The sequence below is a fragment of the Panthera pardus genome, unplaced genomic scaffold (assembly GCF_024362965.1).
Source record: "Panthera pardus isolate Hobbes unplaced genomic scaffold, ASM2436296v1 HiC_scaffold_17, whole genome shotgun sequence".
Taxonomy (NCBI): Eukaryota; Metazoa; Chordata; class Mammalia; order Carnivora; family Felidae; genus Panthera; species Panthera pardus.
The window spans coordinates 93,679,759-93,705,726 of NW_026526732.1; the positions used below are offsets into that span (position 1 = coordinate 93,679,759).

Below are 25,968 nucleotides of genomic sequence, written 5' to 3' on the forward strand. Positions count from 1 at the left end.
TCAGTTATAGCATTTTTAATTTCATTCTGGCTATTTTTTATTTATTTTATCTCTATAGAAAGGGATTCTAATCTATTTTCGACTGCAGCTAGTATTCTTATTATCATGATTCTAAATTCTGGTTCAGACATCTTGGTTGTATCTGTTTTGGTTAAATCCCTGGCTGTCGTTTCTTCATGCTCTTTCTTTTGGGGAGAATTCCTTCATTTTGTCATTTATAAGGGAGAAAAGGAATTAATGAGGTAGAAAAATTAAAGTTAAAAAATACTAAAATTTTTAAAGTATTAAAATTAAAAAATTAACACACACACAAAAAATCTAATAAATGATTCTAGATCCTAGGTGTGTTTGGTCTGGGTGTTGACACTGGTTTGACAGATTAGAGAAAAAAAAGGGGGGGAAGAAAATTGAGAATTTGAAAAAATGAATACACTGAAGTAGACTAAAATTAGATGATAAGAGTAAAATAGAATTTGAAAAAATTTATGCAAAATTAAAGAATATAGTAGGGAAAAATAAAATATTTTTAATAAAAATTAAAAATAAGAATGAATTTTTCTTTCTGTATTCAAGAAAAAGAATAGTGTAAAAGAGAAAAAAAGAAAATTAAATAGATGGACCTGCTAACAGATTGAAATGGGACTGAAATTACTTCATTTTCCCCTAGAAGTCAGACTATGTTGCGCTTTATAGTCCATAAACTAGGCGGTGAAACTAGTGTTCTTGAAGAGTGAGGTTGGCCCTGTTGGGCAGGGCTCAGTGTAACGGCTCCGTTCTCCACTAGGTGGCGCTGCTGGCCTACTGGGGTGGATTGTTGCAGCACTCATAGGTGCGTATGCGCTTGCGCGGGAATGGTGAGAATGGCGACACCCAGTTACCCAGGCTCTAGTATGGGAACTGTTCTCTGTGATCAGCAATCGCGCACCCCGTCCTCTGTCTTCAGCTTTTGTCCACTTCCTGCTTCTTCACTGTCTGTGACCAGGCCCCAGGCAGTACCTCTCTCCCGAGTTTTGTCTCAGATGCGGCTGTTTTCCCTGGCCCCTTACTTCCGAAGGACTGCGGCTTTGACCCGTTCCACCCCTCTGCGGGAGGGTCTCACCGAGCAATGGCCGAATGCTGGCTGCACCCAGGAACACTTGCTGAACCCTGCTGCTGCCAGAGCCCTGAGACTGCGGCCAGGTGCCAGCCCGCCCCAGAAAAAGTTCGCGAGATAGTGTAGCAGCAGCTTTTCAGGGACTATGGAAGATCACAACACACATCTGGCACCAAGCTTCACCCTTAACGACCTTGTTCCAGCACCAGTGAATGTGGCTGTTTTCTGGGGTCTGCTGGGACCAGGTGGCTTCAATAGTCTCTACCAAATGCCCTACCAGCAGTGGAACCGCTTTTCCCTGTGTGGCCAGAGAACCTCCCGGACCCCACTCACTCTGTTCCTGGGCATTCGCGCTTCCCACCAGCGCTTCCCACCAGAGCACCACCAGGTATCGAGCTGCTGAGTTGCAGACTTTGCTCTCCCCTTGTTTACAGTCTTAATGGAATTTAAACCCTCTCCTTTCTTCTTTCTCCCTTTTTAGTTCAGTCCTTGCGGCTATTTCCAATTTTCCACTTTCTCTCCAGCGCTTTTGGGGAGGGGTGCTTTTCCCCGCCGTCTCCATCCTCTCTCCGCCAGCAAAAGCACCTCCTTTCCTGCGGCTTCTTGCTCCCCAAGTTCACTTGTCCGCGCTGCGTATCTACTGAATTCTGTGGTTCAGGCTGTGCAGACTGTTGTGTTAATCCTCCAATCAGTTTTCTAGTTGTGTAGGATGGTTTAGTGTTGGTCTGGCTGTATTTCATGGACGTGAGACACACAAAAAACTTCCATGCTGTTCTGCCATCATGGCTCCTCTCCAAGTTAAAATATTTTAAACCAATATGTGCATTATTTCCAGCTACTGAGACCTGAAAAGTCATTAAAAACCAATGGAATTAGGGGCATCTGGGTGACTCAGTCAGTTGACCCTCTGACTTTGCTCAGGTCATGATCTCATGTTTCCTGAGTTCAAGCCCCCCATCAGGCTCACTGCTGTCAGCACAGAACCCGCTTCGGATCCTCTGTCCCCCTCCCCTGCCCCTCCCCCATTCACGTTCTCTCTCTCTCTCTCTCTCTCTCTCTCTCTCTCAAAAATAAATAAATAAACTTTAAAAAAAAGCAATGGAATTAAATTAGGTATCAAAGAATAGGTAAGATCTGTATAGACTCACGGGATAGTAAGGTAGCTTTCCTAAGAGTAAGAACCACTGCAGTAAAGCATGGGGAAGAATGGAATGATGCAATTACAAATGTGAGTAAACCTCTTTATCTGGAAAGGAAATTTATGGGGAACCTGGGTCGGTTGGTTAAGCATCCAACTCTTGACTTCATCTCAGATCATGATCTTACCGTTCATGAGTTTGAGCCCCAGCATCTGGCTCTGCACTGACAGTGTGGAACCTGCTTGGGATTCTCTCTCTCCCTCCCTCTCTGCCCCTCCCCTGTGAGTGTGGACTCTTTCTCTCTTTATCCCAAAATAAATTTTAAATAAATAAACCATTACTTTTGGGTATCAATTAACTTTTTGACAGTCAAGGCATAGCAAAAAATTAAAAATTAAGATCTCTGTAAAAGTCTAGGTATCCCGGTTATTAATTGAATTACATGTTATTACATGCTTTATTTCATTTACATGCTTTATTTTTCAGATTTATAAGTGATAAAAGTTGGTGTTTTAGTATGAAAATTAAAAAGTTTAATTTGACATCTGTTCAAACCCCAAAATTCTCTAAAAATCATGCAGTAGAACACCTCATCCTAGAAGATTTTGATAGCAGGAACTACCAGATGTCTCTCACTATCATAAAACTATCTTGTGACTTTATTGAATACTTAATTTTTAAGCAACACTCCATCTTGATGGGCCTCCAAAGATCATTTAGAATCAAATAGCCACCCAGATAACTAAATGACTTAAACAATTAAATAGTGTTATTCAGTATTATCCATCTGGGTACTAAAGAAAGTCCGCCTAAAGGGATGATTTTATTTTTTTGATAACTGATACTTAACCATTCCTTCTGTTAGCAATTAACCAACAGGTCCAATTGCTCATTCATACCACTCCCAGTAGACTCTAGTAATAATCTAGCAGAGAAAAAGGATGTTTAGCTTCCATTTTTACTACAATAACAAGGTGTGTACTTAGTTACTCTAAAATTTGTCCAATTGCTTAAGTTAAAATGGAGAGGTAAGTACTTAAGACTTCACATAGTTAAGCATGGAAAAAAAGTGACTTCTATACATTAGATTCTAACAAATTAAGAAGCTACAGTGAAGTCATATGCATTTGTCCATAGACCTTAAAGGCAAATAATAGATTAATAAATACTATAAAAAGTCTTAAATTATTTTTATCTCTTTGTCTTTACTAACTGAATAGAACACAGCTATGGTACAGTAGAAGAGCTGTGGCTAAAATCAAAATCTTTTCCATTAAACATAATGAAATTAAAAGTATAAAATAGAGAGCCCTAAATCTGTAACTTGCTAAGAACAAAGCAGATGTGCATCAGTGAGGAATATTAGTTTCACCTCTTAGGCTTATAAGATATGGAGACTGAGAGCTATTTATTTATTTATTGAATAGACTATGCTTTGAGTCCATCAAGACAAATAATGTTCTGGGAATTAAGTAATCTATTTTAGAAATCTTGAGGTCCACCACTGAGAACAGAAACATTTGGTAGTAAAACAACCTTCAATGGGACATGTTCAATTTAAAGTGACTATAAGTGCATTTAAAGAAACAAAAGAGTTGTCACATTCAAGGTGGGGAGGTGGTAAAATTTTTAATGCATGATGGGAATCTTGCAGAGCTTTTTAAGAGAAATGTATGCATTAAAAGCAGAGATGTAGGTCAACAAGATGATAGACTAGGAAGCCATAAGCTCTCATTCTCACACAGACACTAAGTTAACAACAACAAATGGACCATCATACCTCTGTGAGAATTCCAGAGATCATCTGAGAAGCTACAATACCCAGGCCATAACTGTGGAAAGACTGATAGATCCGAAAAATTATCATTTTGCTTCCAAGTAAAGACTTACTCAGGCTAGAATCACCAGTGGATGTTGAATCTAAGGGGTAGTTTTAATGAATAGTAGATATGATGGGGCACCTGGGTGGCTTAGTCAGTTAAGTGCCAACTTCGGCTCAGGTCATGATCTCACAGTTCGTGAGTTCGAGCCCCGCGTTGGGCTCTGTGTTGATAGCTTGGAGCCTGCTTCCGATTCTGTGACTCCCTCTTTCTCTGTCCCTCCCTGCTCGTGCTCTGTCTCTCAAAAATAAAAATGTTAAAGATAAATTTTTAAATGAGTAGTAGATATGCATGGTCTTACAGTATTCTCTACAGACTGCATATGGATTGCAAGGAAGAAAAAATAAAGCCACAATTATACAATGGAATATTATACATTGGAAAAAAAATCAGTCAACACCTTGACCAAGGTGAGCAAAATTAACTTCATCAATGAGGGACAGATAGATATCATGTGCCACCATATGTGATACCCTGAGAAGAATCCATCATCATCTGTGAAGTATTTCAGCAAAGAATGCATAACCTGAATCTAATTATGAAGAAATAATCAGTCAAATCCAAAATGATGAACGTTCTTTTCAAACAGAAGAAGAAAATATTCTTCAAAAATGTCAAAGTCATAAAAACAATGAAAGGCTGTGGAAATATTCTAGGTTAAAAGACATTTAAAGAGACATGACAACTCAATGCAACATCTCAGTTTAGATGCAGTTTTATACTTTAGGGAAAAATACCATGAAGGATATTTTATCAACTGGAAAAACCTAAATATGAATATTAGATAAAAGTATAGCATTAACATTACATTTATTAAAGGCAATAACTATACCGTGACTGTATATAAAGAGAATATCTATAAGTTGTTAGGAGAGAAGAGCCATGATGTATGGAACAAACTATCAAATTATTCAGAAAAAAATACAGAGATAGCTAGATAGAGCTAGATAAAGGGGCTTGAAAATTAACAAAAGATAAGTATGGGTACAATATTCTTTGTTTTATTTTTTCAATTTTCTATAAGTTAAAAAATACTTCCAAACAAGAGGGTTAAAATAACAAGAGGGTTAAAAATAAAATAATTTTAAAAAGAAAGTATGCAGTAATTTGATTAAATTGGTAATTCTGTTCTCCTAGATTGGTTTAATATTGTTTCTTTTATTGTTGTTTTTAATTTTTTTTAACGTGTATTTATTATTGAGAGACAGAGATAGAGCATGAGCATAGGAGGGGCAGAGAGAGGAGGAGACACAAAATCCAAAGCAGTTTTCATCCAGTCTCTGAGATGTTAGCACAGAGCCTGACACGGGGCTCAAACTCACAAACCGCAAGATCATGACCTGAGCTGAAGTCAGATGCTTAACCGACTGAGCCATTCAGGGGCCCCTTAATATTGGTTTAATTTTGTACATTCTTTTCTTCCTCTGAGAGAAAATATTCTAAAATTCTTTAGGATTATTCACAGAGAATCTGGGGGCATGAATGTGTTTATTGGCAAGATATTAAGTCAGAGGTTATCGGAATCACTGTGCAATGAGATTACTTTTGACTCATCTGGTTGTCTGTTTCTGCTGTGGCCTCAAAGCTGAGAACAAAATGTGTCATATATACCCACAAGTCTAAAAATAGTTTATGGACAATGAGATATCACTATACACCTACTGAAAAAACTAAAATTTAAAAATATTGACAATACCAAATGCTGGTGAGAATGTAGAGAAATTCGATCTCTCACACATGCCGGTGAGCATATTAACTTGTATCTCCACCCACTCTAGAAAATAGTTTGGCAGTTTCTGATAAAACGAAAATGTTGCTTGTTTTAGAAATCTATGGATTCTCTAAATTAGATTGTGCATCATTGCAATCCAAGTTGTTTTTACTTCACTAGTCAGCCCATTCTACTTTTTTTTTTTAAACCAGCCTGGTGCCAGTCAATGCCACAATTGTTAAACAGTGGTAAATATAGATATTAGTAATTTCTCAGGGAATCCTAGTTATAATAAACAAGGTCATAAAAGTGATGGCCATGAGTGAAGCTTGGGTAATCTGAAAATCACTTGAGTTATGAGCTATTATTCCTCTCAAAAAACTGTCCCCTCTGTAACTGCCCCTTATACTGACCATCCCTCAGGCTGTTGGCCAGAACCCACTAGATCATTTATCCAAGAAGAGGGGTGTTGGTGTTTTCTTCTTAATTAACCTACATTGATTATTAAAGTCTCCTAAAGATGACTCACTGTCAGAACAACTTTGTATGTGTTACTGGAGAACCTGGACTTTTCCCAAATTCTATCTTTTATCAAGCCACAGCTCAAGTGCCCCGTCTTTCATGAAGATTCCTATAGCTCTTAGCATGTTCTTACCTTATGTCATTTGTTTTGCACTGTCTGTGTTTCTGTTCTTTGGGAACCTACTCCTTCTATGCCAGCTACTGAAAGTGATGCAGGACAAGTTGCTTAACATGTCTGATTCTCCATTTCCTCCTCATTTATAAAATAGAGGCAATGATAGATTTTATCTCAGCGTTTTTAGGATTAGGTAAGATTACATAGGGCTTTGTAGTTTGTTAATTATTACCACTTCTCATAAATCTGTCTCCCCCCTTACCTCCCAGCCACCCAACACTAAATCATGCTTCCCTGCCTCTCTGACCTACTGTAGCACAGCACATCAGAGTCTGAGTTCCTTACCCCTGCCCATGCTGACATACGTTCATACTTACCAGAAAGGAAGCACCTTCTCTGATGTTGTAGCTTACCATACATTCAGTAGGAGACAGCAGGAGGTTGTGTGGAAAGATCTGTTTCCTATTTGAAAAATAAGGGTGCAGTAAGGGTAACATTGAGTAATTGCAGCTTCAGAGTCAAAAGCCAGAGACATCGTCAGTTGTTCTGATCATATTACAAATCTAACAGTACCTGGAAATAAATGGCTGCAAGCAAAGCTGTTGAGATTTCTGTATTGAAAATATGTTTTTGTTATTATTCAGTGTTGTGACAGTGACATCCCAAAATCTGTATTAATAGGACATAATCCATTAGTTGACTGCCATGTAGTGTATGGTCCTCAAGAGATCTGTACTGCTGTTCCAGTTTACTCTGTTACCATGTCTAAGTGTTTTTATCTGGTTTGGCACCAGACCATCTCTGAGTGACTTTAAAGTAAAGAAACCTATCAAACACATGGGGCACCTGGGTGGCTCAGTCGGTTGAGCGTCCAACTTTGGCACAGGTCATGATCTCACAGTTGGCAGGTTCGAGCCCCGCGTCAGGCTCTGTGCTGACAGCTCAGAGCCTGGAGCCTGCTTCGGATTCCATGTCTCCCTCTTTCTCTGTCCCTGCCCCACTCACACTCTGTCTCTCTCAAAATTAAACATTAAAAAAAATTTTTTTAAGAAACCTATCAAACACAAATAGGAGTAATCAAAGCTAGTACTATCAGTAGTGAGATGGATGTACATTGTGCACCTCTTCACGTGCACAGAATAATTTTCTGCAAAGATTTGTGGTATTTCTGTATTTCTGCAAAGATTAAATGATTTGAATCTAGTCATGCAGAAACATCAGAAGGATCTAAGTGGAAGGTCACTCTACAGAATACTGTCAAGGAGATGGAAAACAGATAAGATAGGGAAACTGTTCCAGACTGAAGGAATCTGAAGAGACATGACAACCAAATGCAACATACCCAATTTGCTGAAAGATCACATGTGAAAGGAAGCAAGACAAGAGTCAAAGATAACTGCAAAGTTTTTATCCTGAGATACTGGAAGGATGATGTTGCCATTAACTAAAATGAAGAAGACTATGGAAGGAGCATATATTTTTGGAGAAATGAAGAGCTCAGTTTGGACACAGTTGAGATGACTTTTAAACTTTCATGGGGGTAGTTGAGTAGGCTGATATATGATTTGGAATTCAATAATAGGTCAAGTGACAGAAATCACTGAGAAATATAGGAGATTTAGACAACAATCAATTCATTTGACATAATGAGCATAAAGAATACAGCATTTCCCAATACACATACTTGTCAAAGACCTATGAAACATTTACAAATATTAACTGGGCCATAAGACAACCATAGTAAATGCTAAGGGAATGAATGATATTATATAAACATTTACAGATTTGTACAAAGCTATAATTCAGAGGAAAAACAAGGTAATCCTGCCTTCCCATCAGTAACAGGTAGGACTAGGTCATATGCCGGTCAGTTTAATGTTGATCAGTTTAATCTTCATCTTTGAGGCTTTTGTTTTGTTTTGGTTTTTTAGTCCATACCTTATTTGCTGTATCTGAGCTTAGTTTTGAGGTGTTTAAAAAGTCATTTTGTCCAATTAACACAAAGGTACTTTAAGGGTTGAAAGTGCTTATAAAAAGAGGTGTATGGGGCACCTGGGTGGCTCAGTTGGTTAAGCATCTGACTCTTGATCTTGGCTCAGGTCATGATCTCATTGTTCGTGAAATCGAGCCCCATATTGGGCTCTGCACTGACAGAGCAGGGGCCTACTTGTGGTTCTCTCTCTCCCTCTCTTTCTTCCCCTCCTCTCTCTCTGTGTGTTTCTCTCTCAAAATAAATAAATTATTTTTTTTAAAGAGGTGTATAATGAAAACAACAAAGAAAATAATTTTTAATAATTTACTTTGGAATACTTCTAAACTTACCGAAAAATTGCCGTAATAAAAAGAATTCCCATATCTCCCTCATCCATATTCTCCAATTATATCCTTTATATTTCATTTTCTTCTCTCTGTGTGTCACACACACACACATGCCCACACACCATTTGTCATTATTAGTATTTTTCTGAACCTTTCAAGGGCAATCTAAGGATATGATGCCCCATCACTTCTAACATCCCTGTGGTTATTTCCCCCAAACAAAAGGATATTATTTTATATAACCAGCATACAAACCTCCAGATCAGGAAGTTAACCTTAGTACAAACTACCATCCAACTCACAGACCCAATTCAAATGTCATCAACCGCCCCAACAATATGTTTATTCATTGTGATCCAGGATGCCCTCTAGGAATGTATGTTCCATTTGGTGTTCATGTCTCTTCAGATTCCTTCAATCTGGAACAGTTTCTCTATCTTATCTGTTTTCCATCTCCTTGAGAGTATTCTGTAGAGTGACCTTCCACTTAGATCCATCTGATGTTTCTGTATTACCAGATTCAAATCATTTAATCTTTGCAGAAATGCGGAAATACTACAAATCTTTGAGAAAATGATTCTGTGCACTTGAAGAGTACACAATGTACATCCATCTCACTACTGATAATATTAACTTTGAAGAAAAGAGCCAGTTTGTTTCCTGCTTTGGAAGACAGAGACGGTGTCTTCCTTCAGAGCAAAGAGCAGGCATGCTCACTGCCCATTATAAAAGACTTGGACCTCTAAGCTCAGATTTCCTCTCTAAGCACACACTTATGTGTGTGTAGGTGTTACTTGGTCCTCTTCACATTTTTCTAAGAGAATAGGGGTTCCTGAAACTGACACAAAATTTATGATACTCTTGTACTGCTATGCTATGAGTCATAAACTGTCCTTTCTCTCTGAACCAGGTGTTTCATGTTTTCTGCAATTATCTATGAAATGTGGCAAACTAACTTATTAGCTTGCCAGTAGGAAAACTCTCAAACACATCACTTTTTGACAATGTGATCTGGTCCAATAACCTGTCTGACCTTCTCTCTTAAAACTCTCCCCTTCTTTATTGCCTCTCTAGTCACACTTGATCATGGCACGAAAGTTTCCACTTCATGGGCCTTGAACTCATTATTTTCTGTCTCCCCAAGGATCCACAGAGGTCATTTATTCACCTTCATGAGTTCTTTATTCAAATATCACCTCCCTTAATTCCACGTGCATACACCCTAATTTTTCTCTCTAGGACATATCAACATATATCATTCCACTACACACCATTTTAGGCTAAAATCCAAAACACTGACAACATGAAATGCTGACAAGGGTATAGCAGCAGCAGGAACTCTTATTCATTGCTGATGGAAATGCAAAATGGTACAGCCACTTTGGAAGACAGTTGGACAGTGTTTCACAACAGTAAACATATTCTTACCAATGATCTAGAAATTGCACTCCTTGATATTAAACCAAATGAGCTGAAAATTTATGTCCACACAAAAAGCCTGCATGCAGATATTCATAGCACCTTTCTTCATAATCGCAAAAACTAGGAAGCAAGCAGGATGTGCTTCTGTAGATAAATGAATAAATAAGCTGTGGTACATCCATACAATGTAATACCATTCAGCATTAAAAGAAATGAACTATGAAGAAATGAGACATGAAGACATGGAGGAAACTTAAAATGCATATTACTAACTGAAGAAAAGCCAAGCTGAAAGGGCTTCATACCATGTGATTCCAACTATATGACATGCTGGAAAAAGCAAAACTATGGAGACCATAAAAATATTGGTGATTACCAGTTGTTAAGGAGGGATAAATGGGTGACGCAGAGGATTTTTTTTAAAGTTAATTTGAGAGAGGGTGCACAAGAGAGAGCAAGGGAGGGGCAGAGGGAGAGGGAGAGAGAGAGAGAGAGAGAGGTAGAGAGAGAATTCCAAGCAGTCTCTGCACTGACAGTGAAGCCTGATCTTATGAACCGTGAGATCATGACCTGAGCCTATATCAAGAGTCAGACTCTTAACCAACTGAGACACGCAGGTGCTCCCAAAGGACTTTTAGAACAGTAAAACTACTCTGTATGATACTATAATGGTAGATACATGTCATTATACATTTGTCAAAATCCACAGAATGTACACCAAAAATGATCCCTAATGTAAGCCATGGACTTTGGATGAGAATTATATGTCAGTGTAGGTTCATCAGTTGTAACAACTGTATGACTCCATAGCAGGATGTTGATAATGAAGAGGTTATATATGTGGGATTATATATGCAGAGCAGGTTAGTATATGGAAACTGTACTTTCTGCTCAGTTTTGCTATGAACCTAAAATTTCCCTAAAGATACAGTTTATTTTTAAAAATACTGTGCAATAACATTTAGTATAATAGCATAAGAAGCAATAGGTGAAATATGCTAATATCAGAGTCTCATGAAGATAGATTGTTGAGTGGAAAAAGTAAATACATTATGCATAGTTTGTATATAATATGGTTTCTTTTATGTGAAATAAATCAGATGTTAGATATACACACACATTAATTATATGTGCATCAGAAAATAAACTGGCTACATATTCAATAAACTGTTAACAGTGGCTTATGGGACTTAAGAGAGGAGAAAGAACAATGGAATTTCATCTTTTTACTTTACGTTCTTCCATAGTGTTTTTTTTTTAATTTTATTTTTAACGTTTATTTATTTTTGAGACAGAGAGAGACAGAGCATGAACAGGGGAGGAGCAAAGAGAGAGGGAGACACAGAATCTGAAACAGGCTCCAGGCTCTGAGCTGTCCACAGAGAGCCCGACGCGGGGCTCGAACCCACCGACCGTGAGATCATGACCTGAGCCGAAGTCGGACGCTTAACCGACCAAGCCACCCAGGCGCCCCTCTGCCATAGTGTTTAAATGTCTTATAATGATTATGTTTACCTTAGTAATACTTACAAAAATGACTTCAAAAGGACTTTCACTTTTTAAACTACCCCTGTATTCTTAAACCTTAATTCAGTGTTTTTGAAAATATGGTCCAAGTAACACCTATGCCAGAAACACCTTGGTGTTTTTTTTAAAATATACTTCCTAGACCCCATCTCAGCTCTATTAAGGGTCTGGTCTAGGAGTGAGGAATAGGACTTTACACTCTTACGAGTCATACTGGGAGATTCTAACCTCTACCATTTTGAACTGCAATAAGTCAAAATGAATGGTGTATTGCTTAGAAATCAGCAAATGCCAACACCTCTTGAATAAACACCTACCAGTTACCGTTCAACCGAAGGACAACAATACAGGCCTGGTCCAAAGGGGGAATAGGCAAAATAACTAGGTCAATGATATATAGTGAACCAGCTAAGAAGCACTGTCACATTATAAAATGAGGTACAAAGAATCTATAGATTCCAGAGAGACAAATACTGCCAAATGTTCAGAACTTTCCTTCTTCCTTTCATAAACACACAGAAGCAACAAGTAATATATGAGACATTATAAATCCATATAATGATTCTACTTCAATTTATACTGAAATGAATTTACTTAGACTTACCATAAAGGAAAACCCAAAGGTTAGTACTTTCTGAAGAGATAAGATCTAAATTATTCTCAAGTAAACTGATACTTGTTTCCATTTACATAGTCACTTTAAACATACCTTGACTTGATTACATTCTACATTTTAATCAGAAATAAAAAACTAAAGAATAATTCATACAGTGGTATCTTCTATCTTGCACAATTGGAATCATCTGTTTGGAAGCATTTTTAATGTAAGACATTCCCAAGAATCTCAATTTTGTGAGATAAGAATAAAACATTCTCATAATCTATGCATATGATGCCTCTCTATAATATAATCGATCTAGAGCAGAGGATCTATGCCACACAGTACCAGCCAAAAGGAGCAGAGTTACCAGAATAGAAGGCTTTTCAGTAATTGGCCCCATTACAATAAGCCCACATTTAGTGGGATTAGAACAAGTTTACCATGGTTCAGTTTATTTAGCAAGGAGCAACTCTTGGAAGATAAGGTAAGTTCTTAAATGATAAAATTAAATATACTGTATATATGAGCAATACTAATTTTTTTTAATTCATGTTTTTGTTTTGTTAGCTTTATCTATAAGTGATCCATCTTTCAGAAGCCATGAATTATCCTGGATGTCTTTTGCTTCCTTCCGTATTCAGAAAAAGACACATATTCAGTTGCAGTTTCAGCCTCTTTCTGCAGATGGCATCTTATTTTATGTTGCACAGCACTTAAAAGCACAATCAGGTAAAGTTGGTGGGGTATTTGCAGGGGGAAAAATCGTAATGAATTCCTAATTAAGAAATATATAATGGAGTATTTTTATTTCTTTAAGTCACCTAGCCTATAAAATATGTAAACATTTGATACTTCTAATGTTCTGTTATCGCTGCAAGTGAATGTTTACGAATTGACTCCCTAAATATAAATTTTAGTAAAATAGCAAGAGGTGGGGCACCTGGGTGGCTCAGTTGGTTGAGCATCTGACTTCGGCTCAGGTCATGATCTCATGGTTCCTGGGTTTGAGCCCCGCATTGGACTCTGTGCGGACAGCTCAGAGCCTGGAGCCTGCTTCAGATTCTGTGTCTCCCTCTCTCTCTGCTCCTTCCCTGTCCGTGCTTTGTCTCTCTCTCAAAAATAAATAAACATTAAAAAAATAAGAAATAAATTTAAAAAAATAAAATAGCAAGAGTTATGTTAGAATTGAAGTTAGCAAAATTCACATACAGTATATTCTCAACTGTATAACCGTCCCATCAAAAAAGAGGTTGAGGGGCACCTGGGTGGCTCAGTCGGTTAAGCGGCCGACTTCGGTTCAGGTCATGATCTCGCAGTCCATGAGTTCGAACCCCACATCGGGCTCTGTGCTGACTGCTCAGAGCCTGGAGCCTGTTTCAGATTCTGTGTCTCCCTCTCTCTGCCCCTCCCCCGTTCATGCTCTGTCTCTCTCTGTCTCAAAAATAAATAAACGTTAAAAAAAAAATTAAAAAAAAAAAAAAGAGGTTGAAGCCAAGCACAATAGCCCTATGTCAAAAGGAACAAAATATGTATATAAAAAATAAACGAAAGGAAGGCATGAATGATGTGTTTGCAGTAAATCCACCCACATTTAGAATTCCAAAAATTTTCTTTAAGTTATTCTGTTATCTAAATAGTAAACCTAGGATTCACATTCCAAAATAAGTTGGTAAAAATATTTTTATTAAAAATTTTTTTAACGTTTATTTATTTTTGAGACAGAGAAAGACAGAGCGTGAACAGGGGAGGGTCAGAGAGAGGGAGACACAGAATCTGAAACAGGCTCCAGGCTCTGAGCTGTCAGCACAGAGCCCAGCGCGGGGCTCGAACTCACGGACCATAAGATCACGACCTGAGCTGAAGTCGGACGCTTAACCGACTGAGCCACCCAGGCGCCCCAAAATATTTTTAACTATTAAAAGTAGCACAATCATTGCAAAGCAATATGGAATAAAAATATCCATGTAGTATGCTCCAGTTTGAAAAATTGTTTTTGAGTTTTTATTACTTTACTGTTGGTTTCCATTTTCATGGGTTTTTCTCCCGAATTTTGACAAAGACATTTGGTTTTATAGTTATAATTCTGTTGCAAAATATATAAATTTTATATTTGGCTGTTCTTTCATCTTGTTTCTCAGAAAATGAAATTTTGGTATTAGGAAATAATTAAATAAGCTTACTTAGTTTCCCATAGTCAACAAAAATGTTTCCTGATTTTCACGATGTAATCTAAGTATTCTTTTAAAGGTGTCTTAATATGTTGCTAAGTGATTAGAATTCAGGGAATTAGACTAAAGTGTTTCCATCTCAATGCACTGGTAAAATACCTTCAAAATAATTTCAAGGAGAAAAGATAATTTCAAAGAAAAAAAAAAGATAACATGATTGAGCTACAAAATATACATTAGATCTGTTTTCCTGAGAGTTGATATTTTATTTTAAATTCATGATTAAATCTCCCTGTGAAAATGCTAAAAGGAAGAATTGTACATAAACAGAAAATTTATACTTATAAATCAAGAGACATTAAAAGACAATCAGCTTTAGGAGTGCCTGCATGGCTTAGCTTGGTTAAGCATCCGTCTTTTGATTTCATCTCAGGTCATGATGTCATGGTTTGTGGGCTCGAACCCCACCCCACGTAGGGCTCTGTGCTGACAGGTCGAGCCTGCTTGTGTGGGATTATCTCTCTCCCTCTCTCTCTCTGCCCCTCCCCTACTCGTGCTCTCTCTGTCTCTCTCTCAAAATAAATAAACTTTATAAAAAAAACAATCAGTTTTAGTTATGTTGTTTATAAAAAAACCTCAGGATTAACCTTTGTATGATAAGGGCATAAAATCAAGATATATTTGGAACCGTACTGGCCAAGAATGTTGTACTATAGTTTTATAATTAGTACACTAGATACATATTTGTGCTTATGTATGTAAAATAAAAAGCTCGTACATATTAACATATGTAGGAAGACAAGAGCACATTTTCTTTCATCTGTTATTAAGTGGCATTGTATTTCAATTCATGTCAGTCAAGATTTTCCTTTTCTCTGCTTTAGACACTGTTTACAAAAAGAGATAAAAATAGATTTATTACTTTCATGTCATGGTTGGTGCTGCATTTGACACTTATGTAGGAAAATCACGAAAACTGTAAAATATTAAAAATCTAAGCTTTACATTTTCAGATTAGCCAAAAGGTACTTATCAGATGAAAAGCATAAACTTATTTATTAGTGTTCAATTGGTGTAATGAAGTGGTAACATATGTTTCATTTATTTAAGGTTGCATAAAATACAAGTGATGTTCTCATACTTTTTACCTTCTTTATGAGTTATGCTTAATGTAACCTTAACTAAGTCTTCTAGCTGATTCTCTGCTAAGAGGAACTTTCAGTAAAAAGTGCCCACTTAGTACACAATGTAAAAAAAGACAAATTTAGACGTCAAGAACCAATTAGGTTTTCATATGTAGAAGACCAAATTCTCAATTAATAAAGTATCTGTGTCTATTTTGAGGTTAATAATTTTAGTAATCTAACATAAAATTTGAAACAAAATGATAATTTCAAAATTATGCTAGTTGATTTTAGATCTTTCATTTTGGAAATAAATTTTAAAGAAATAAATCCTTGGCACCTGTTTATCCATTGCTGGTAAGAATTTAATATCTTAAAGTGAATGTGGGGCACCTGGGTAGCTTAGTCGGTTAAGCATTAGACTTTGGCTCAGGTCACGATCTCACGGTTCATGAGTTCAAGCCCCATATCAGGTGAGCTCGAGCCCCAAGGGTGAGTCCCAATTCTCTCTCTCCCTCTCTGCACCTCATGGGATTCTCGCTCTCTGCCCCTTGCTCACTTGCACCCTTTCTAAAAAAAAAAAAAAAGAGATCACCCTTTGCGATCTTTAGGAAAAAGTGTTTTGATACATAAAAATTATCAATATTAAGCACAAATTGATCATGGATAGCCTGAATTCATCTTGCTATAGCTATAAGCCTCACAAATATGTTTTTAAAAAGCCTAGTCATCCCGAGCGCCTGGGTGGCTCAAGTCCCTTTAGTGTCCGACTTCAGCTCAGGTCATGATCTTGAGGTTGGTGAATTCAAGCCCCACATGGGGCTCTCCGCTCTCAGTGTGGAGCCTGCTTCGAATCTCTCAAAAATAAACATTAAAAAGAATAACAACAGGGATACCTGGGTGGCTCAGTCAGTTAGGCATCCAACTTCAACTCAGGTCATGATATCATGGTTCGTGAGTTAGAGCCCCCTGTCAGGCTCTGTGCTGGCAGCTCAGAGCCTGGAGCCTGCTTTGGATTCTGTGACTCCCTGTCTCTCTGCCCCTCCCCGGCTCGTGCTCTCTCTCAAAAATAAATAAAACATTAAAAACAATTTTTTTAAAGAACAATAGCAACAGTAAATTCATTTATGATCTTCAGTCCATTTATGAGTTCAGTTTCTTGTAAGGACTGTCCACTAGGGATCAATTTCTAACATATACTTATCCTAATGCCAATCTGTTCTCACAACCCATGACTACAGCACCATATTCTAGTCAACTAAAATAAAAGGTTTGCATGACAAAAATCAGTACAGTTACAAGAGCAATCTTAGCTTCCAGGGACACAAAGGGGGAAAAGAAAAACACCTTTTTTGGTCAGTTCTTCATAAGACAACATACCAGCAAAACTGCATTAAAATAAGCCTTCCTTTATTCTCTTTCCTCTTAGAGTTGGCAACTTGATATTATAGATTGCAACTTTAGCTTTCCTAATCATTTTTTACTGTTTTTTGGGTTTTATTAAGTTTATTTTGAGAGAGAGAAAGCGTGTGCAAGTGGGGGAGGGGCAGAGAAAAAGAGTGAGGGCAAGAGCGAGAGAGAGAGTGAGAGAGAGAGAGAGAATCCTAAGCAGGCTCCACAGTCAACATGGAGCCCCCATGGGGCTCGATCTCACAACCCCAAGACTATGACCTGAGCCAAAATCAAGATTTAGATGCTTAACAGACTGAGCCACCCAGCCATTCCTAAAGGTGATTTCTTAATTCAATAATTGTTTATTTAGCATCTAATTATGTGCCAGGTGCTGTGCTAGGTGCTGGGGATAAACCGTTGGGCCAAATCAGACACAGACCCTGTTTCCATGAAGCTTACGAGCTAGTGGATGAGGCACCTATTAAATAATCACAGGTGTAATGACAGATTATAGTCACTAGAAATTCTCTGAGGAAAATGATTCAGAGAACCATACTTTGCATGGGCTCATATAGTTTTCTCAAGTTGAAATCATAGGTGTAGGACTATAGACCTGCTACATATTCCAGTCTTCTTAGAATAATGGTGGGAAGGGGACCACAAAGGGGAGTAGAAGGAAAGGACACTGTGGGAGAGAGGTGAGGCAGTGCTGCACTGCCCCAAGGAGAAAAGGAAGAACAGCATGTGCCAAGAAATCTCCTTGGATAAGAAATTTTATTGGTTGTGAAATGTTAGGGAGAAGGGAAAATGCTATCTTGAGGAAGACATCTGCAGGATTTGTTATGTAAACCACTTTGCTAACTTCTTGAAGCAGCTTTGCCATTGAAGGGCCACATTCTTTTCTTGGCACAGAGAGCTGCATTTACTTTTCCTTTGAATGCCTCTCTGCAGCTTCATACACAGGCTAGATATTTATTCATATTTGTTCCCAGATGACTATATAATTATAAAATGAGGTAAACATTGTGAAGGAGAGAAATGTGCTATCAATAAAATAAAATAAAAAACCTGACCAGCTCTGTGGAATCACCTCTGAGGAAGTGGCATTTGATCTCAGACCTGAAGGATAGGAGTTTCCTAGATGAGATGGGATGAGGTGGAGTGTTCCCAGAAAAAGAAAATGTGCACAAACGTTCGGAGGCAAGAACAAGGTCAGTGTTGCTGGAGTAAAGAGAGTGGAGGAAGAGGGAGAATACACTCCAGGTGAAGCTGGAGAAAGGGGCTGGGAAACCTGCAGAGCCTCTGTAGATGTTAAATATTTTAGGCTTTTATGGCAACAGCAAATGCCATTGAAGGGTAGTATAATGACCAGATCTTTTCACTTGAAAAGATCACTTTAGCTTCAGTTTAGATTGGAAATTCAGTTAGGAAGGAAGAGTGAAGAGGCTCTAGCAAATAGATTGAGCTAGAAATAAAGCTAGTGAATCTAATGAAGATGGCAAAGGCGGACAGAATCAAGATGTTTTGCAGTGAACCAAAATGTTAATAAATCTGTTTCTGTGTGGAACAAAAAAATATATGGAATCAGGGATCACAGCTAAATTTTGAGTTTGAAGAACTGGAGGATGAGGGAGTGACTCACTGAGTTTGCAAAGACTGGAAGATGCCAGGTGTATGGGAGAAAGTTCACAAACTGAGATACGAAATTTAGAGAGATCTCAACTAGGGATGTGTGTAGTTGTAGACAGAACTTGATGCCAAGGACATGGCTGAAACTTTTTCATAGCACCCGTATTAACCTTTCTTAACTCTCTTATTTACTGCCTCAATCTCTGTCAAGCAGAATCAGATGTTTGGAGTAAAACGTCTTAAAAACTTTTTACACATTCATCCTTAACTAGATAAAATCATTAAAGGTAAACTTCACTTAAACTTAGTACCACAATACATTTCATTCAATGTAAAATATTTACAACTAGGAAAAGCTTATGTGGCCAATTCCTGAATAATACAGGATATATGTATGAATAAATACCCATTTATTTTCATCTGTAGATGGAAATAAAATTCTCTAACGTTGTGATCAAGACTTGCCTTTTTTTGCCCAAAACCAAAACTTACTCAAATGGCCAAAAAGGGCAAGAGTTTTTAATGGAGTAACATTTTCCTGTTACTAATTGACTGGTTTTCTTTCTCAACAGGTGATTTTTTATGTATCTCCTTAGTAAATGGTTCTGTTCAACTTCGCTACAACCTTGGTGACAGAACTATCATTCTAGAAACTCTCCAAAAAGTGACTATTAATGGAAGTATTTGGCATGTGATTAAAGCAGGAAGAGTTGGTGCGGAAGGCTACCTGGATCTGGATGGGATAAATGTAACAGAAAAAGCCAATGCAAAAATGAACTCCCTGGACACAAATACTGACTTCTATGTTGGAGGAATGCCATCTTTAAATCTTGTAAATCCTATGTCAATAGCAAATGAACCTACAGGTTTTCAGGGCTGTGTCCGAGAAGTTATTATAAATAATCAAGAGTTAAAATTAACTGAATTAGGAGCAAAAAGCGGAGCAAATGTAGGTGACTGTGATGGGACCCCCTGTGGGTACAAGGTGTGCAGAAATAGGGGTGAATGTATAGTAAATGGCACAACTTTTTCTTGCAAATGTTTGCCACATTGGACTGGAAATACATGTAACCAGTCTGTGCACTGTTCAAATAATCTTTGTCTCCACCAATCTCTATGTATACCCGACCAATCATCTTCTTACAATTGTTTCTGTGCTTTGGGTTGGGTGGGAAAGTATTGTGAAAACAAAACTTCATTTTCAACTGCAAAATTTATGGGTAATTCTTATATTAAATACATTGATCCAGATTACAGAATGAGAAACCTTCAGTTCACTACTATATCCTTAAATTTCAGTACTACTGAAACAGAAGGCTTAATTGTATGGATAGGAAAAGCTCAAAAGGAAGAAAATGATTTTCTGGCAATTGGTCTCCATAATCAGTCCTTGAAAATAGCAGTTAACTTAGGAAAAAGCGTATCTGTGCCTATGATCTATAGCAATGGCACATTCTTTTGTAATAAATGGCACCATGTAAGTGTAATTCAAAATCAGACTGTTATTAAGGCCTACCTAGATAACAACCTGATTCTCTTGGAGGATATTGATCCACACAAAAAATTTGTTGATTTAAACTATGATGGCATTAGTTATCTAGGGGGCTTTGAATATGGCCGAAAGGTAAATACTGTTACTCAAGAGATTTTTAAAAGAGATTTTGTTGGCAAAATTAAAGATGTATTTTTTCAGGACTCAAAAAAAATTGAATTAATTAAATCAGAAGGATATAATGTTTTTAATGGAGATGAACAAAATTAATGACATAAATACTGGTAATTTCGATATACAAAATATATATGTAAATGTATTTTGATAGCTATTTGTGGCACATTGTTTACTAGAAATCAGCTATTTACTATTAACTGAAATAGTCTAAATGCTAACATACCGTATTTATAAGCTTATAAAATATAGCTAAAGAAATGATTTTGGTTGGTTTTCCTACATCCAATATCTATAAACATGTTGATTCGAAAGTTTTCACTCCATTAGTTCATGTAGTGTTTATTCATCTGTGAATTAGTTTTAAATGATACAAAGAAAAATAAAATAAAAAGCAAATTAACCAAAGGAAAAATAAAAATTATATAAGAAAAAAACTACACATATTCTATTGTATGGCTCAGTTATGAATATTTATATGATTGCAATAATATGAAATTTAAATATGGACTAAAATCAGTTATTGCATGAATGTGGGAAGATGGAAGGTGGAGGAAAGGAGTTGGCTGGTGAGGGTTAAACATTTAAATCCCACAGTAAGACATTAATAGATACAATTGTTGCAACCTATTTTAAAGCATACATGTCACAAATATGAAGACACATATCCTAAGAAATATCTAAACTGAAAATAGTAACCTCTGGAGAGGAGTAGTGCAAACATTGCTGGGTTTTGTTTACAAACCTTATAAAATTACTTGACTTTTTAAGCCATGTTCTTACATAACTGATCAAATTTAAAAATTAAACTTCATTTACACCTAAATTTTCAAGTCTACAGATCTCAAAACTGGGCATTAAATAGGTTCTGAATAATGCCATTGAAAAATTATTGTACTGATTGTATCTATGCCATCAAAAATAGTAACCTGAGAAAATTCCTTTTACCCAATCACCAGTTATTGATATAATTGTAGATAGCATTTTCTCTCCCCACCCCACCATTGCATATTGGGAAGTAGTTATCGCTGCTGTTATTTAGCATTTTTAGAGTGTGGTATTTATGACAATTTGGCCACCAAGAAAGCAAATGACGACACGACTGACACAATACACTAATAGGTATGACTATACCTGGAGATAAAAAATATTACCTTGGTAATAAGCAACATGTGAAGTTTGAAAGGAAAGATATGTTAATTATTAAATGGAGAAAATGGTTTACAAATAAAGGGGCAGGTGCATGGTTAGCTGCTCATTGCTATTAAGCAAAATCTGCCTGTACAGTTTCCAGTCTATACAAAGAAACTAAGCAATTTATCATTTGAAGAATTAAACTTTTTTTGCAGGGGGGCACTTGTTTTTGCTACACCATTGCAATCAGAAGGCTACAGATACTATTGGAGGGCCCCAGAACTAAAGTAAAGAACTTTGGCACCATTCAATGGCACACAACATACCCCCGGGTATATGAACATTAGAAAAAGTGTATGAGCAAAATATAATGTTAAGGTAGAACTACAGAATGTCTACTGATTCCAAGGCTGTGTGTGTGTGTGTGTGTGTGTGTGTGTTGTTCTGTTTTTTAACAGAAACCATGTAAGAAAACTCCATCCAACAATATTGGCTGAAAAACTGGGACCTAAATTTGTTTTGGCCCATACCATTTCATCTAACTTTGGTGATATTAAGATCATAAGAATAACTGATCTTTAAAAAATTCATTTTGATGGCTGATAATTAGATCTCACTTTACATATATTTTATGTATAAAGCTAATAAAGCTGTTCTCAAAGGTTACCAAAGTTCCAATGAACCACACCCCCATGATAGGCCACATGTTCTCTCATGATACAAAGTGCCTATCCTTAAAGCAGCACTTCCTTAAGGGTAAAACAAGGAACTCTGAGAGCCCGTAAGTCTTCTGGGGATCCACAGAGTACTTCCTTTCTCAATGACAATTCCATGTGAAGCCAGGTTTTCTTCATATATATCAAATGAGATGACATATTGCAAAACACTGAATGCAGAGGCAGTTAAGAGAATCCAGAGATGTGCCAAAATGAAAACCATGACATTCTTACCAAATTTAGTGTAAGTTATTTTTCACACAAATGTTACATTAACATAAGGATCAGTGTTAAATAAGTTAATTATTTGTAAATTATAACATCTTAATTTCTAATAAGCTAAATGATACAACCCATTTTTTTGGGTTCTCCATAACTTTTTAAAGAGTAAAAAGATCCTGAAACCAAAAAGTTTGAGAATTACTGTTAAAGTTGCTTCTCACAGCTGCAGTTTTCACATGAAGATGTGATCACTTGTCTTCTGCACTACACTGCAAGCTCCAAGACTGGAGGCGAATGGTACTGCTCACCACTCAATTCCAAGAATCAAGCACCAAATAGGCACCAAATAAGTAAGAATTTAAAACTGCTATCTACCAATTTCCTATAAATCAAAATGACTCGAAAACTTTTTTTTTTTTTTTTTTTTTTACTGTAAAATCTAAAATTTCATGTGTGGGAGTACCTGGGTGGCTCAGTCAGTTAAGTATCAGACTTCAGCTCAGGTCATGATCTCCGGGTCATGCTGCCCCTCTCCAACTCCCGCGCTCTCTCTCAAAAATAAATAAAACATGTAAAAATTTTTAAATTTCATGTGAATTATCATTATTCATTTTTGCTATCTTTGGGATGATAGTGTTGAAGATTTCCTGTAATGTTTTTCCAGCACAAAATAGAAGTAATTGATACAGAAACCCTTTAAGATAACTTACTATAAACATTACAATGCTTCTGAAACACAAAGTGTTGAATGCAAACATGTTTTATAGTAAGGTGAATGCCTCATATCTGTCAGAAAGGTTAAAATTAACACAGGAAACAATAGAGGAGGCAGATGAGGCTACAGAAAAAAGGGAACACTTTTGCACTGTTGGTAAGAATGCAAACTGGTGCAGCCACTCTGGAAAACAGTGTGGAGGTTCCTTAAAAAAATTAAAAATAGAACTACCCTATTAGGGATCCAGCAATTGCACTACTATGTATTTATCCAAAGGATACAAAAACGCTGACTCAAAGGGGCACATGCACCCCAATGGTTATAGCAGCACTATCAACAACAAATTATGGAAAAAATCCAAATGTCCATCCACTGATGAATGGATAAAGATGTGGTGTGTGTGTGTATACACACACACAATGGAGTATTTACTCAGCGATCAAAAAGAATGAAATCTTGCCATTTGCAACAATGTGGGTGGACCTAGAAGGTATTATGCTAAGTGAAATAAATCAGCGAAAGACATATGATTTCACTCATGTGAAATTTAAGAAACAAAATAGATGAACATAGAAGGGAAGGAAAAATATAACAACAAAGAGGCAGGCAAACCGTAAGACCCTTAAATACAGAGAACAAACAGGGTTGCTGGAGGGGAGGGTGGGCAGGGAGATGGGCTAAATGGGTGATGGGCATTAAGGCGGGAACCTGCTGGGATGAGCACTGGGTGTTACAGGTGATGAATCACTAAATTCTCCTGAAACCATTATTACACTATATGTTAACTTGATTTAAATAAAAAAATTAAGGCAATGTTTATCTTTTAAAAGATTCAACAAAGTTGCTGCAAAAAATTGACTTGGGGACAGAGGAGGGAAGTATTCTCTTTTAAAATAAGGAATATTTTTAATTTACAGCTTGGGCAGATATGTCCATACACACACTGAATTACTTCACAGAAAAAGGTATTTAGGGATATTGGTAGTTATATTGAATTCACTGCCTCTTCTTTAAGTACTCCGGTTTCCCCCACCCAAAGACTCTGTTCTGCATCTATAAAGTAGACTCGTGTTTTCAAGACCTTTCTAGCTCTTAACCTAAAATTTCTTGCTCTATACATGAATTACTGAAATTCTTTATGAAACAGGAATCAAAGAATCAGGGTTGACACCTTTTTAAAAGTAGTAACCAATTCTATTCAAGATTTGCCTTGGGAGACAAATGTCAATAGTTGATTACAAATATTGTCCTTTGTAGTCATTAGTTAAGTGGTAACTTGACCAGTGTTTTAAAGGGATCTGAGCAGACTGAAATAGTGCAACTGGTATATTTAAATGTTAAAATTATGTAAACTATTCGCTTTAATAAAATCTGGTTCATTAGCAAGCTCTCATAATGCATTTTAACTTGATTCATATCCTTCTTTAAAAACATAGCTACAATTAAAAACTAAGACCATACCTGATTAGAAATTTAGCAGTTAACTAGTTTTATATAGCCAAGTGGTTTAACTGTCACTCCATTTTCTTATCTATTGTTGGTATTTTTCTTAACTTTTAAACATATTTACTATGATCCTAGATGTGTTTTAACTCCAAAAACTTAGTTCACCCACAAGTAAGTTACAATCAGCAAGTCAAGAATTGTGGTAAATAGAATGGTCCCTTAAAGCTGTCTACATCCTAATCCCTGGTACCTATAAATAGGTTATATGGCAAGAGGGAATTGAGGTCTCAAATGGAACTCAAGTTCCTCATCAGCGACCTTAAAATAGGAAGGTTATCCTGGATTACCTGGGTGGGCCTAATATATCACAAGGGCCCCTTAAAAGTGGATGAGGGAATCAGAAGGATCAGAGGTGGCTTTGAATTGAAGGAAGGGACCTTGAGGCAAGGAAAGTTGAGTGGCCTCTAAAAGCTGGAAAAGACAAGGGGAATGGATTTTTCTCCTAAGGCCTCCAGAGAAGGACACATTGATCTCAACCTGAGATCTGCATCAGACTTCTGATCTATAGAAACGTACGATAATAAAGTGTGGTTTTAGGCCACTAACTTTTTAATAATTTGTCACAGCACCAATAGAGAATAAAAGAGAACTTGAGAATTAGGATTTGAAACGAAGATAAACTTTGCAGATCTATACAAGGGAACCCACACTTTTCATCTTCCTGCTCACTTTGAGGAGTTGGGCTATTCACCACAGACAGGCTGGTGGAATAGAGAGGAAAAGGGCTACGAAAGGCATATACGGTAATCAGGCTTTTGTCCCTCTCTCCTGTTCTCAATTCTCATACAACTGGCATGCAGACTTTGAAGAAAAGTGGAACTGAGCTAAATTCCAGTTCTGACAATAGCAGTCTAACCTTGGGCACTTTTTTTTTTCCTTTCCCCCTAAGTACAAGTTTCCTCAAGAGACCTCTGAGGTAAGTCAGTCTTCACCTTTCAGGCTGCCCAAGGTTTATATAAAGTGCTCCACACAACGTCTGACATAACAGAGGGCTCACAGAGGCTTTCTTATTGCAAGGATGACAAAAGGTGGACTTTTTGGTATTGAGACACCCTGGTACATTTTACTTAAGAGAGGTATGTAGAATCTGTCTGAAGATGGTTCTAAATTTTAAAAAGCATCAAATTTTTTGAAGATTAAGCTGTCCTTAAGACAGGAGAAACAAAGAGGAACCTCATTTAACTCACATTTGTGTTAAGGCTGGTTTGTAGGTAAGACTTTAAAAGACTGAGAATGGCTTTGGATCTACTACTCACTGAAAATTTTTCTCATTTCCCTTCCCTCCCAAGTTAAAACCTCAGTCAAAATGCCTATACTCCCCCTAATCACCACAATGTTTCAGTCAACAAGGGTAAGAGACCTGGTTT

General features: G+C 37.0%; 1 protein-coding gene across 1 annotated transcript in view; it reads left to right on the forward strand.

Moving 5' to 3' along the window:
* Window positions 1–20,681, forward strand: part of LOC109248190 (protein eyes shut homolog) — a 784,935-nt gene extending 764,254 nt beyond the window's left edge. Inside the window, exons 20-21 of the mRNA XM_053905310.1 lie at window positions 12,897–13,058; window positions 19,215–20,681. Coding sequence (XP_053761285.1) covers window positions 12,897–13,058; window positions 19,215–20,404 — 1,352 coding nt within the window. The 3' untranslated portion in view covers window positions 20,405–20,681. The remainder of the gene's footprint in view (window positions 1–12,896; window positions 13,059–19,214) is intronic.
* The last annotated feature ends 5,287 nt before the right edge of the window (window positions 20,682–25,968 follow it).